The sequence below is a fragment of the Mytilus trossulus genome, unplaced genomic scaffold, assembly GCF_036588685.1.
Source record: "Mytilus trossulus isolate FHL-02 unplaced genomic scaffold, PNRI_Mtr1.1.1.hap1 h1tg000128l__unscaffolded, whole genome shotgun sequence".
Taxonomy (NCBI): Eukaryota; Metazoa; Mollusca; class Bivalvia; order Mytilida; family Mytilidae; genus Mytilus; species Mytilus trossulus.
The window spans coordinates 855,624-868,531 of NW_026963301.1; the positions used below are offsets into that span (position 1 = coordinate 855,624).

At 29.0% G+C, this 12,908-nt stretch overlaps 1 protein-coding gene across 1 annotated transcript in view; it reads right to left on the minus strand.

Annotated features, from left to right (window-relative positions):
• LOC134700277 (collagen alpha-1(IV) chain-like) overlaps positions 1-12,908 on the minus strand; it is a 60,813-nt gene that overhangs the window by 21,190 nt on the left and 26,715 nt on the right. Inside the window, exons 11-27 of the mRNA XM_063561635.1 lie at positions 12,652-12,726; positions 11,811-11,846; positions 11,373-11,408; positions 10,931-10,966; positions 10,495-10,530; positions 10,018-10,092; positions 9,138-9,212; positions 8,300-8,335; positions 7,864-7,899; positions 7,426-7,461; positions 6,551-6,586; positions 4,964-5,062; positions 4,097-4,177; positions 3,230-3,310; positions 2,363-2,443; positions 1,882-1,899; positions 1,015-1,050 (exon numbers count right to left, since the gene is read on the minus strand). Coding sequence (XP_063417705.1) covers positions 1,015-1,050; positions 1,882-1,899; positions 2,363-2,443; positions 3,230-3,310; positions 4,097-4,177; positions 4,964-5,062; positions 6,551-6,586; positions 7,426-7,461; positions 7,864-7,899; positions 8,300-8,335; positions 9,138-9,212; positions 10,018-10,092; positions 10,495-10,530; positions 10,931-10,966; positions 11,373-11,408; positions 11,811-11,846; positions 12,652-12,726 — 909 coding nt within the window. The remainder of the gene's footprint in view (positions 1-1,014; positions 1,051-1,881; positions 1,900-2,362; positions 2,444-3,229; positions 3,311-4,096; positions 4,178-4,963; positions 5,063-6,550; positions 6,587-7,425; positions 7,462-7,863; positions 7,900-8,299; positions 8,336-9,137; positions 9,213-10,017; positions 10,093-10,494; positions 10,531-10,930; positions 10,967-11,372; positions 11,409-11,810; positions 11,847-12,651; positions 12,727-12,908) is intronic.

Here is a 12,908-nt window from a genome sequence, read left to right on the forward strand (position 1 = left end):
ATGAATCTGACATCCTTTCCAAAGTGCATTTGCATTTACAAAATAATCTTTACAAATGAACACAATTTCCTCACAAAACATTGGTCATTGAAATGTCAATCATAAAACCATCAAATGTTATGTTGTTTTACTTGTAAGTATTCTTGTTTTGGAATTACTAAAAGATCCTTGATATTTATCTAAAAGATTCTAGTTTTTATATTTATTTACTAAAATATTTTAGTTTTGATATTGCTCAAAGACCCTAGTTTTAATAATAATTAACGATCATAGTTTTGGTATTATTAAACTATCCTTATTTGCCTATTGCTCATCAAAGATCCTAGTTTTGATATTGTTTGGTTATTTAAAACAAGGTTCTATATAATTTTTTTTAACTTTCCACTTGGTGCTCTATGCTTAACTATTTAAGGCTCCGAAATACGTGTACATTCAAAAGAAAAAAAAACCTAACGTACTGGTATATAAACAAACCAAATATGAAATATATTAAGCTGTAAGGATACATTGTATTATTATTTAATTTTGATGGTGATATAGTAAATGTGTGTAGTCAGTATAGTTTGTGGTTTGTAAACACAACTGTAACCATGCCTTTTTTTGGAGATATATAATGTTAATAGATAAGTTATTTGTTATCGTTCTGGTTACCAGATATTATCTCTGTGTTCCATGTCATAGAGACATCACTTTTGAATGGAATCAATATAGAAAAACATGGTAGCACCTAAAATTTAATTCTTAGGAGATCCACAAGTGAATGTAACGGTAGTAGAGAATTTTAGTGTAAATTTAAACCCTTAAAAGTTCAGGGAATATAAATGTTGAAAACATGCCACACAGCTCTATATTTTGACCTTTGAATAAAAATAGTGGTACATTGTACACATCAACTTTCCGTTCTTGGAACAACACTTCTTAATAAAAGTGTCACAGTTTAAGCAACAACGGGAGTTTCTAGGGAAACTACATTGTCTATATTTACAAAAGTACAACCTATGAGGTCCTCCTTACCTGTGTCACCCGTGTCTCCCTTGTCTCCTTTCATTCCTGAAGAGTGAAGAAATGTTTCAAGCTCTGTATGTACACCACGATTCAATACAATGTGTCATTTGCAACACATTCACAGGATAAATCAATTTAATCAATAATGAACATATATTTTTCTCTCCAATAATATATCTAACAGTTTGGTTGAACGTTTTATGTAATTACTTATATTAAGTACACATGAGAACATTAAGTTAGTAGTTGAACAGTTTCATCTCAAAGATCTACCACTCCATTTTCAAAATATATTAATTTCTTAATTTATAGGAATCCATATTCTATTAGTTATCGATTTAACACCTACCAATTAATTTTACAATAGTCAATTAGACGTGTATGAAAACTTTAGCAAACAAAAAAAATAAGAGTAAACGAACGAAGCCAATAACCTACGACAACTTTTATAACGTAAAATACAGTATGAAAAATAAGCGCACAGTATATTCATTTTGGAAGATAACATTGTATTTGTTTTAATAAAGAAATACGCATTTTTTTTAAAATCACACAAAAAATAATGACATAACAGAAATCAGCGTCCATGCTATTGCTTGTGGACGTCTACTTTCCTTGATATCGCCTGCTCCGTAGTGAATTATGCAGTACTAACAATATGTATTGCATATTTTTAAAAAGAACTGTCGTTAAAATTGATTATTAAATGAAAACTACATTAATGTCCAACATCCTCAGGCGAAATTGAACATAGATGTTTGACTCCTTTTTTTAGCGCCCTATTGGTGGTAATATATTTTTAAATGTCTACATATTCTCCCTATACAAAGGCAAAATAAATTGTGATTGTGTTGCATGCACATGTTCACGACTTACCGTCTTGTCCTTCGCATCCTGTGATAAAAACAAAACACATGTAGTATTTATGTTTAATGTTGTACAGAAGAAAGGTGTGTGAAAAAAAAACTTCATATAAAGACTTGAATATTCTAAAACTTACATTGTTTATGAAGTGTATACGTTAGACCTACTTTAAATGTTGTACTAAATACTGTGTATTCATTATTATTCGTTGGATACCAAATTTCGTGGATTTCTTGGGCACAGGTACATTTAATTTCATGTCGTAACAGACTTTTCCTGTGTTTACCATTTTTTCTCTGTATAAAATTAGGAATAATTCATTTGTTTGTATTTTTGTTATGTCTTATATAGTAAGTATGATGGTAAGCTCAATATTGTTTCGCTGTTAAAATTGTAAGGTCTAATAATGTCTACATATCGTCATCAATATATTTTATATCCTAAATGGCTTGTACTATTTATAGGGCCAGAACTCCACTATTAATGTCTTTACCTGTGTCACCTTTGTCACCTTTGTTTCCCTGGTCTCCTTTGCCTCCTTGGTCGCCTTTTTCTCCCTGTCCGCCTTTCATTCCTTAAAAGTAAAATAAAAGGTTTTATCTCTGAATTTAAAGAACTTACATTGTTTATGAAGTGTATACGTTAGACCTACTTTAAATACTGTGTATTTATTATTATTCGTTGGATAACAAATTCCGCGGATTTCTTGGGCACAGGTAAACCACGAATTTAAATGTTCAACAAATGACTGATCTTCGATAGGTTTGTATGCAGACTTCTGCAAAACCACGAAATTAAATATCCACGAATATGCAAGTTTTTCTTAATCCATGAAAATTGGTACCCACAAAAAATAAATGTATCCCCTAGTAGATGCTGATGCATTCGATATTTACGTAGATACTTGTTTGATTCATTTACGTTTATTTGATAACAGATTACCAATGAGACGATTACGGTATGCTGCATATGATAACTACTGCGTAAATAGCGTAAGGTATCAATGGTATATGACCGTTTTCATTTAAACACACATTATTTCTAAATCTTACTATAATGTACATGTGGAAAAACATTTTTGTAGTATCACATATGAAATTTGGTTTTGAATTTTACATAATTTTATGTCGTAACAGACTTTTCCTGTGTTTACCATTTTTTCTCTGTATAAAATTAGGAATAATTCATATGTTTGTATTTTTGTTAGGTCTTATATAGTAAGTATGATGTTAAGCTCAATATTGTTTCGCTGTTAAAATTGTAAGGTCTAATAATGTCTACATATCGTCATCAATATATTTTATATCCTAAATGGCTTGTACTATTTATAGGGCCAGAACTCCACTATTAATGTCTTTACCTGTGTCTCCTTTGTCACCTTTGTTTCCCTGGTCTCCTTTGCCTCCTTTGTCGCCTTTTTCTCCCTGTCCGCCTTTCATTCCTTAAAAGTAAAATAAAAGGTTTTATCTCTGAATTTAATGAACTTACATTGTTTATGAAGTGTATACGTTAGACCTACTTTAAATACTGTGTATTTATTATTATTCGTTGGATAACAAATTTCGCGGATTTCTTGGGCACAGGTAAACCACGAATTTAAATGTTCAACAAATGACTGATCTTCGATAGGTTTGTATGCAGACTTCTGCAAAACCACGAAATTAAATATCCACGAATATGCAAGTTTTTCTTAATCCATGAAAATTGGTACCCACAAAAAATAAATATATCCCCTAGTAGATGCTGATGCATTCGATATTTACGTAGATACTTGTTTGATTCGTTTACGTTTATTTGATGACAGATTACCAATAAGACGATTACGGTATGCTGCATATGATAACTACTGCGTAAATAGCGTAAGGTATCAATGGTATATGACCGTTTTCATTTAAACACACATTATTTCTAAATCTTACTATAATGTACATGTGGAAAAACATTTTTGTAGTATCACATATGAAATTTGGTTTTGAATTTTACATAATTTTATGTCGTAACAGACTTTTCCTGTGTTTACCATTTTTTCTCTGTATAAAATTAGGAATAATTCATATGTTTGTATTTTTGTTATATCTTATATAGTAAGTATGATGTTAAGCTCAATATTGTTTCGCTGTTAAAATTGTAAGGTCTAATAATGTCTACATATCGTCATCAATATATTTTATATCCTAAATGGCTTGTACTATTTATAGGGCCAGAACTCCACTATTAATGTCTTTACCTGTGTCTCCTTTGTCACCTTTGTTTCCCTGGTCTCCTTTGCCTCCTTTGTCGCCTTTTTCTCCCTGTCCGCCTTTCATTCCTTAAAAGTAAAATAAAAGGTTTTATCTCTGAATTTAATGAACTTAAATTGTTTATGAAGTGTATACGTTAGACCTACTTTAAATACTGTGTATTTATTATTATTCGTTGGATAACAAATTTTGCGGATTTCTTGGGCACAGGTAAACCACGAATTTAAATGTTCAACAAATGACTGATCTTCGATAGGTTTGTATGCAGACTTCTGCAAAACCACGAAATTAAATATCCACGAATATGCAAGTTTTTCTTAATCCATGAAAATTGGTACCCACAAAAAATAAATGTATCCCCTAGTAGATGCTGATGCATTCGATATTTACGTAGATACTTGTTTGATTCGTTTACGTTTATTTGATGACAGATTACCAATAAGACGATTACGGTATGCTGCATATGATAACTACTGCGTAAATAGCGTAAGGTATCAATGGTATATGACCGTTTTCATTTAAACACACATTATTTCTAAATCTTACTATAATGTACATGTGGAAAAACATTTTTGTAGTATCACATATGAAATTTGGTTTTGAATTTTACATAATTTTATGTCGTAACAGACTTTTCCTGTGTTTACCATTTTTTCTCTGTATAAAATTAGGAATAATTCATATGTTTGTATTTTTGTTATGTCTTATATAGTAAGTATGATGTTCAGCTCAATATTGTTTCGCTGTTAAAATTGTAAGGTCTAATAAGGTCTACCTATCGTCATCAATATATTTTATATCTTGAATGGCTTGTACTATTTATAGGGCCAGAACTCCACTATTAATGTCTTTACCTGTGTCCCCTTTGTCACCTTTGTTTCCCTGGTCTCCTTTGCCTCCTTTGTTGCCTTTTTCTCCTTGGTCGCCTTTTTCTCCCTGTCCGCCTTTCATTCCTTAAAAGTAAAATAAAAGGTTTTATCTCTGAATTTAAAGATCTATCTTCAGATAATTTATTAAATATCCCAGTTTTGATAATACTCAATTATCATATTTTTGATATTATTGAAATATCATAGTTTTGGTATTACTAAAATATCATAGTCTTGGTATTTCTCAAATATCATAGTTTTGGTATTACTCAAATATCATAGTTTTGGTATAACTAATATATCAAAGTTTTGTCATTGCTATAAAACCATAGTTTACTAATGCTCAAGTTGACTCGTTTTGATATTGCTTAAATATCCCTCTTTCTCTAAATTTATTTATATAATTAAATGCAACTTGAATAGAATCGTCCATCAATCTAACATGCTTTTAAATGTGCATTTGTATTTACAAAATCCACTTTACAAATGGACACATATTTCTTACAAACTTCTAGTTTTGATATTGTTTAAATATCCCTGATTCTCTAAAGTTAGTAGTCTAATGAAATGCAACTTAAATTGATTTATCTATCAATCTGACATCTTAGAAACGTGCAATTGGATCTACAAAAATAAGGTGTTAAAATGGACATAATTTGGTTACAAAACTGTTGATACATACCAGAGTTTCCTGGGTCACCCTTTTCTCCTTTTCCCTCTAGAAAATATAGGCCATGAAAGCTCCAATCATAAACAATCAATTGTTATGTTTGTTGACTAGTTAATATCTTTGTTTTGGTATAGCTAAGATATCCTAATTTTGATATCGCTAACAGATACTAGTCTTATATTAAAAAAATATCCTAGTTTTTATATTGCTCAAAGTTTACTAGTTTTGATATTATTAAAAGATCATAGTTTTGATATTATTAAAAGATCATAGTTTTGACATTGCTAAGGTGTTCTAGTTTTGACATTGCTTAAATACCCCTCATTCCCTTAGGTCATTTGTATAATGAAATGCAAATTAAATAGATTCGCCCATCAATCTAGCACCCTTTTAAATGTGCATTTGTATTTACAAAAAACATTCACATCTGGACACAATTTTTTTACAAAACTGTTGATACATACTAGAGTTTCCTTTGTCACCCTTTTCTCCTTTGCCGCCTAGAAAATATGAAATATATAAGGCCATGATTAAACCAATCATAAAACAATCAAATGTTATGTTTGTATACTAGTAAATATTCTTGTTTTGGTATTACTCAATTATCTTTATTTTGATATAGCTAAGAGATACTTTTTTTTTATTACTAAAATATCCTAATTTTGATATTGCTCATAGATCCTTATTTTAATATGAATTAACGGTCATATTATTGATTTTGCTAGGGTATTCTAGTTTTGATATTGCTTAAATATCCCTGATTCTCTAAAGTAATTTGAATAATGAAATGCAACTTAGATAGATTTGCCCATCAATCTGAGAACTTTCTAAACATGCATTTGAATTTACAAAAATAAATTGTAAATTGGACATAATTTGGTTACAAAACTTTTGAAACATACCAGAGTTTCCTGGGTCACCCTTTTCTCCTTTTCCCTCTAAAAAATATAGAAAATATAGGCCATGAAAGCACCAATTATAAAACAATCAATTGTTATGTTTGTTGACTAGTTAATATCCTTGTTTTGATATAGCTAAAATATCCTAATTTTGATATCGCCAACAGATACTAGTCTTATATTACAAAAATATCCTAGTTTTTATATTGCTCAAAGTTTACTAGTTTTGATATTATTAAACGATCATAGTTTTGACATTGCTAAGTTGTTCTAGTTTTGATGTTGCTTACATATCCCTCATTCTCTAAAGTCATTTGTGTAATGAAATGCAAATTAAATAGATTCGCCCATCAATCTAGCACTCTTTTAAATGTGCATTTGTATTTACAAAAAACATTTACATCTGTACACAATTTTCTTACAAAACTGTTGATACATACTAGAGTTTCCTTTGTCACCCTTTTCTCCTTTGCCGCCTAGAAAATATGAAATATATAAGGCCATGATTAAACCAATCATAAAACAATCAAATGTTATGTTTGTATACTAGTAAATATTCTTGTTTTGGTATTACTCAATTATCTTTATTTTGATATAGCTAAGAGATACTTTTCTTATATTACTCAAATATCCCAATTTTGATATTGCTCATAGTACTAATTTTGATATGAATTAACGGTCATATTATTGATATTGCTAGGGTATTCTAGTTTTGATATTGCTTAAATATCCCTGATTCTCTAAAGTAATTTGTATAATGAAATGCAACTTAAAAGGATTTGCCCATCAATCTGACAACTTTTTAAACTTGCATTTGAATTTACAAAAATAAAGTGTACAAATGGACATAATTTGGTTACAAAACTGTTGATACATACCAGAGTTTCCTGGGTCACCCTTTTCTCCTTTGCCGCCTAGAAAATATGAAATATATAAGGCCATGACTAAACCAATCATAAAACAATCAAATGTTATGTTTGTATACTAGTAAATATTCTTGTTTTGGTATGACTCAATTATCTGTATTTTGATATAGCTAAGAGATACTTTTTTTATATTACTAAAATATCCTAATTTTGATATTGCTGATAGATCCTTATTTTAATATGAATTAACGGTCATATTATTGATATTGCTAGGGTATTCTAGTTTTGATATTGCTTAAATATCCCTGATTCTCTATAGTAATTTGTATAATGAAATGCAACTTAGATGGATTTGCCCATCAATCTGACAACTTTTTAAACATGCATTTGAATTTACAAAAATTAATTGTAAATTGGACATAATTTGGTTACAAAACTTTTGAAACATACCAGAGTTTCCTGGGTCACCCTTTTCTCCTTTTCCCTCTAAAAAATATAGAAAATATAGGCCATGAAAGCACCAATCATAAAACAATCAATTGTTATGTTTGTTGACTAGTTAATATCCTTGTTTTGGTATAGCTAAGATATCCTAATTTTGATATCGCTAACAGATACTAGTCTTATATTAAAAAATATCCTAGTTTTTATATTGCTCAAAGTTTACTAGTTTTGATATTATTAAACGATCATAGTTTTGACATTGCTAAGGTGTTCTAGTTTTGATCTTGCTTAAATATCCCTCATTCTCTTAAGTCGTTTGTATAATGAAATGCAAATTAAATAGATTCGCCCATCAATCTAGCACCCTTTTAAATGTGCATTTGTATTTACAAAATACATTTTCAAATGGACACAATTTTTTTACAAAACTGTTGATACATACTGGAGTTTCCTTTGTCACCCTTTTCTCCTTTGCCGCCTAGAAAATATGAAATATAATTAAGGCCATGATTAAACCAATCATAAAACAATCAAATGTTATGTTTGTATACTAGTTAAATATTCTTGTTTTGGTATTACTCAATTATCTTTATTTTGATATAGCTAAGAGATACTTTTCTTATACTACTAAAATATCCTAATTTTGATATTGCTCAAGGGTCTTATTTTGATATGAATTAACGGTCGTATTATTGATATTGCTAGGGTATTCTAGTTTTGATATTGCTTAAATATCCCTGATTCTCTAAAGTAATTTGTATAATGAAATGCAACTTAAAAGGATTTGCCCATCAATCTGACAACTTTTTAAACTTGCATTTGAATTTACAAAAATAAAGTGTACAAATGGACATAATTTGGTTACAAAACTGTTGATACATACCAGAGTTTCCTGTGTCACCCTTTTCTCCTTTTTCCTCTAGAAAATATAGAAAATATAGGCCATGAAAGCACCAATCATAAAACAATCAATTGTTATGTTTGTTGACTAGTTAATATTCTTGTTTTGGTATAACTAAGATACCTTAATTTTGATATTGCTAACAGATACTAGTCTTATATTACAAAATATCCTAGTTTTTATATTGCTCAAAGTTTACTAGTTTTGATATTATTAAACGATCATAGCTTTGACATTGCTAAGGTGTTCTAGTTTTGATATTGCTTAAATATCCCTCTATCTCTAAAGTCATTTGTGTAATGAAATGCAAATTAAATAGATTCGCCAATCAATCTAGCACTCTTTTAAATGTGCATTGGTATTTACAAAAAACATTTACATCTGGACACAATTTTCTTACAAAACTGTTGATACATACTAGAGTTTCCTTTGTCACCCTTTTCTCCTTTGCCGCCTAGAAAATATGAAATATATTTAAGGCCATGATTAAACCAATCATAAAACAATCAAATGTTATGTTTGTATACTAGTTAAATAGTCTTGTTTTGGTATTACTCAATTATCTTTATTTTGATATAGCTAAGAGATACTTTTCTTATACTACTAAAATATCCTAATTTTGATATTGCTCAAAGATCTGAATTTTAATAATAATTAACGGTCGTATTATTGATATTGCTAGGGTATTCTAGTTTTTATATTGCTTAACTATCCCTGATTCTCTTAAGTAATTTGTATAATGAAATGCAACTTAAAAGGATTTGCCCATCAATCTGACAACTTTTTAAACTTGCATTTGACTTTACAAAAATAAAGTGTACAAATGGACATAATTTGGTTACAAAACTGTTGATACATACCAGAGTTTCCTGTGTCACCCTTTTCTCCTTTTCCCTCTAGAAAATATAGAAAATATAGGCCATGATAGCACCAATCTTAAAACAATCAATTGTTATGTTTTTTGACTAGTTGATATCCTTGTATTGGTATAGCTAAGATATCCTAATTTTGATATCGCAAACAGATACTAGTCTTATATTAAAAAAATATCCTAGTTTTTTATATTGCTCAAAGTTTACTAGTTTTGATATTATTAAACGATCATAGCTTTGACATTGCTAAGGTGTTCTAGTTTTGATATTGCTTAAATATCCCTCTATCTCTAAAGTCATTTGTGTAATGAAATGCAAATTAAATAGATTCGCCAATCAATCTAGCACTCTTTTAAATGTGCATTGGTATTTACAAAAAACATTTACATCTGGACACAATTTTCTTACAAAACTGTTGATACATACTAGAGTTTCCTCTGTCACCCTTTTCTCCTTTGCCGCCTAGAAAATATGAAATATATAAGGCCATGATTAAACATATCATAAAACAATCAAATGTTATGTTTGTATACAAGTAAATATTCTTGTTTTGGTATTAATCAATTATCTTTATTTTGATATAGGTAAGAGATACTTTTCTTATATTACTCAAATATCCTAATTTTGATATTGCTCAAAGATCCTAATTTTGATATGCATTAACGGTCATATTATTGATATTGCTAGGGTATTCTAGTTTTGATATTGCTTAAATATTCCTGATTCTCTTAAGTAATTTGAATAATGAAATGCAACTTAGATGGATTTGCCCGTCAATCTGAAACTTTTTAAACATGCATTTAAATTTACAAAAATAAAGTGTAAAAATGGACATAATTTGGTTACAAAACTGTTGAAACATACCAGAGTTTCCTGTGTCACCCTTTTCTCCTTTTCCCTCTAGAAAATATAGAAAATATAGGCCATGAAAGCATCAATCATAAAACAATCAATTGTTATGTTTGTTGACTAGTTAATATTCTTGTTTTGGTATAACTAAGATACCTTAATTTTGATATTGCTAACAGATACTAGTCTTATATTACAAAATATCCTAGTTTTTATATTGCTCAAAGTTTACAAGTTTTCATATTATTAAACGATCATAGTTTTGACATTGCTAAGGTGTTCTAGTTTTGATATTGCTTAAATATCCCTCATTCTCTAAAGTCGTTTGTATAATGAAATGCAAATTAAATAGATTCGCCCATCAATCTAGCACCCTTTTAAATGTGCATTTGTATTTACAAAATACATTTTCAAATGGACACAGTTTCTTTACAAAACTGTTGATACATACTAGAGTTTCCTTTGTCACCCTTTTCTCCTTTGCCGCCTAGAAAATATGAAATATATTTAAGGCCATGAATAAACCAATCATAAAACAATCAAATGTTATGTTTGTATACTAGTTAAATAGTCTTGTTTTGGTATTACTCAATTATCTTTATTTTGATATAGCTAAGAGATACTTTTCTTATACTACTAAAATATCCTAATTTTGATATTGCTCAAAGATCTGAATTTTAATAATAATTAACGGTCGTATTATTGATATTGCTAGGGTATTCTAGTTTTTATATTGCTTAACTATCCCTGATTCTCTAAAGTAATTTGTATAATGAAATGCAACTTAAAAGGATTTGCCCATCAATCTGACAACTTTTTAAACTGGCATTTGACTTTACAAAAATAAAGTGTACAAATGGACATAATTTGGTTACAAAACTGTTGATACATACCAGAGTTTCCTGTGTCACCCTTTTCTCCTTTTCCCTCTAGAAAATATAGAAAATATAGGCCATGATAGCACCAATCTTAAAACAATCAATTGTTATGTTTTTTGACTAGTTGATATCCTTGTATTGGTATAGCTAAGATATCCTAATTTTGATATCGCAAACAGATACTAGTCTTATATTAAAAAAATATACTAGTTTTTTATATTGCTCAAAGTTTACTAGTTTTGATTTTATTAAACGATCATAGTTTTGACATTGCTAAGGTGTTTTAGTTTTGATATTGCTTAAATATCCCTCTTTCTCTAAAGTCGTTTGTATAATGAAATGCAAATTAAATAGATTCGCCCATCAATCTAGCACCCTTTTAAATGTGCATTTGTATTTACAAAATACATTTTCAAATGGACACAATTTTTTTACAAAACTGTTGATACATACTAGAGTTTCCTTTGTCACCCTTTTCTCCTTTGCCGCCTAGAAAATATGAAATATATTTAAGGCCATGATTAAACCATTCATAAAACAATCAAATGTTATGTTTGTATACTAGTTAAATAGTCTTGTTTTGGTATTACTCAATTATCTTTATTTTGATATAGCTAAGAGATACTTTTCTTATACTACTAAAATATCCTAATTTTGATATTGCTCAAAGATCTGAATTTTAATAATAATTAACGGTCGTATTATTGATATTGCTGGGGTATTCTAGTTTTTATATTGCTTAACTATCCCTGATTCTCTAAAGTAATTTGTATAATGAAATGCAACTTAAAAGGATTTGCCCATCAATCTGACAACTTTTTAAACTTGCATTTGACTTTACAAAAATAAAGTGTACAAATGGACATAATTTGGTTACAAAACTGTTGATACATACCAGAGTTTCCTGTGTCACCCTTTTCTCCTTTTCCCTCTAGAAAATATAGAAAATATAGGCCATGATAGCACCAATCTTAAAACAATCAATTGTTATGTTTTTTGACTAGTTGATATCCTTGTATTGGTATAGCTAAGATATCCTAATTTTGATATCGCAAACAGATACTAGTCTTATATTAAAAAAATATCCTAGTTTTTTATATTGCTCAAAGTTTACTAGTTTTGATATTATTAAACGATCATAGCTTTGACATTGCTAAGGTGTTCTAGTTTTGATATTGCTTAAATATCCCTCTATCTCTAAAGTCATTTGTGTAATGAAATGCAAATTAAATAGATTCGCCAATCAATCTAGCACTCTTTTAAATGTGCATTGGTATTTACAAAAAACATTTACATCTGGACACAATTTTCTTACAAAACTGTTGATACATACTAGAGTTTCCTTTGTCACCCTTTTCTCCTTTGCCGCCTAGCAAATATGAAATATATAAGGCCATGATTAAACATATCACAAAACAATCAAATGTTATGTTTGTATACTAGTAAATATTCTTGTTTTGGTATTACTCAATTATCTTTATTTTGATATAGGTAAGAGATACTTTTCTTATATTACTCAAATATCCTAATTTTGATATTGCTCAAAGATCC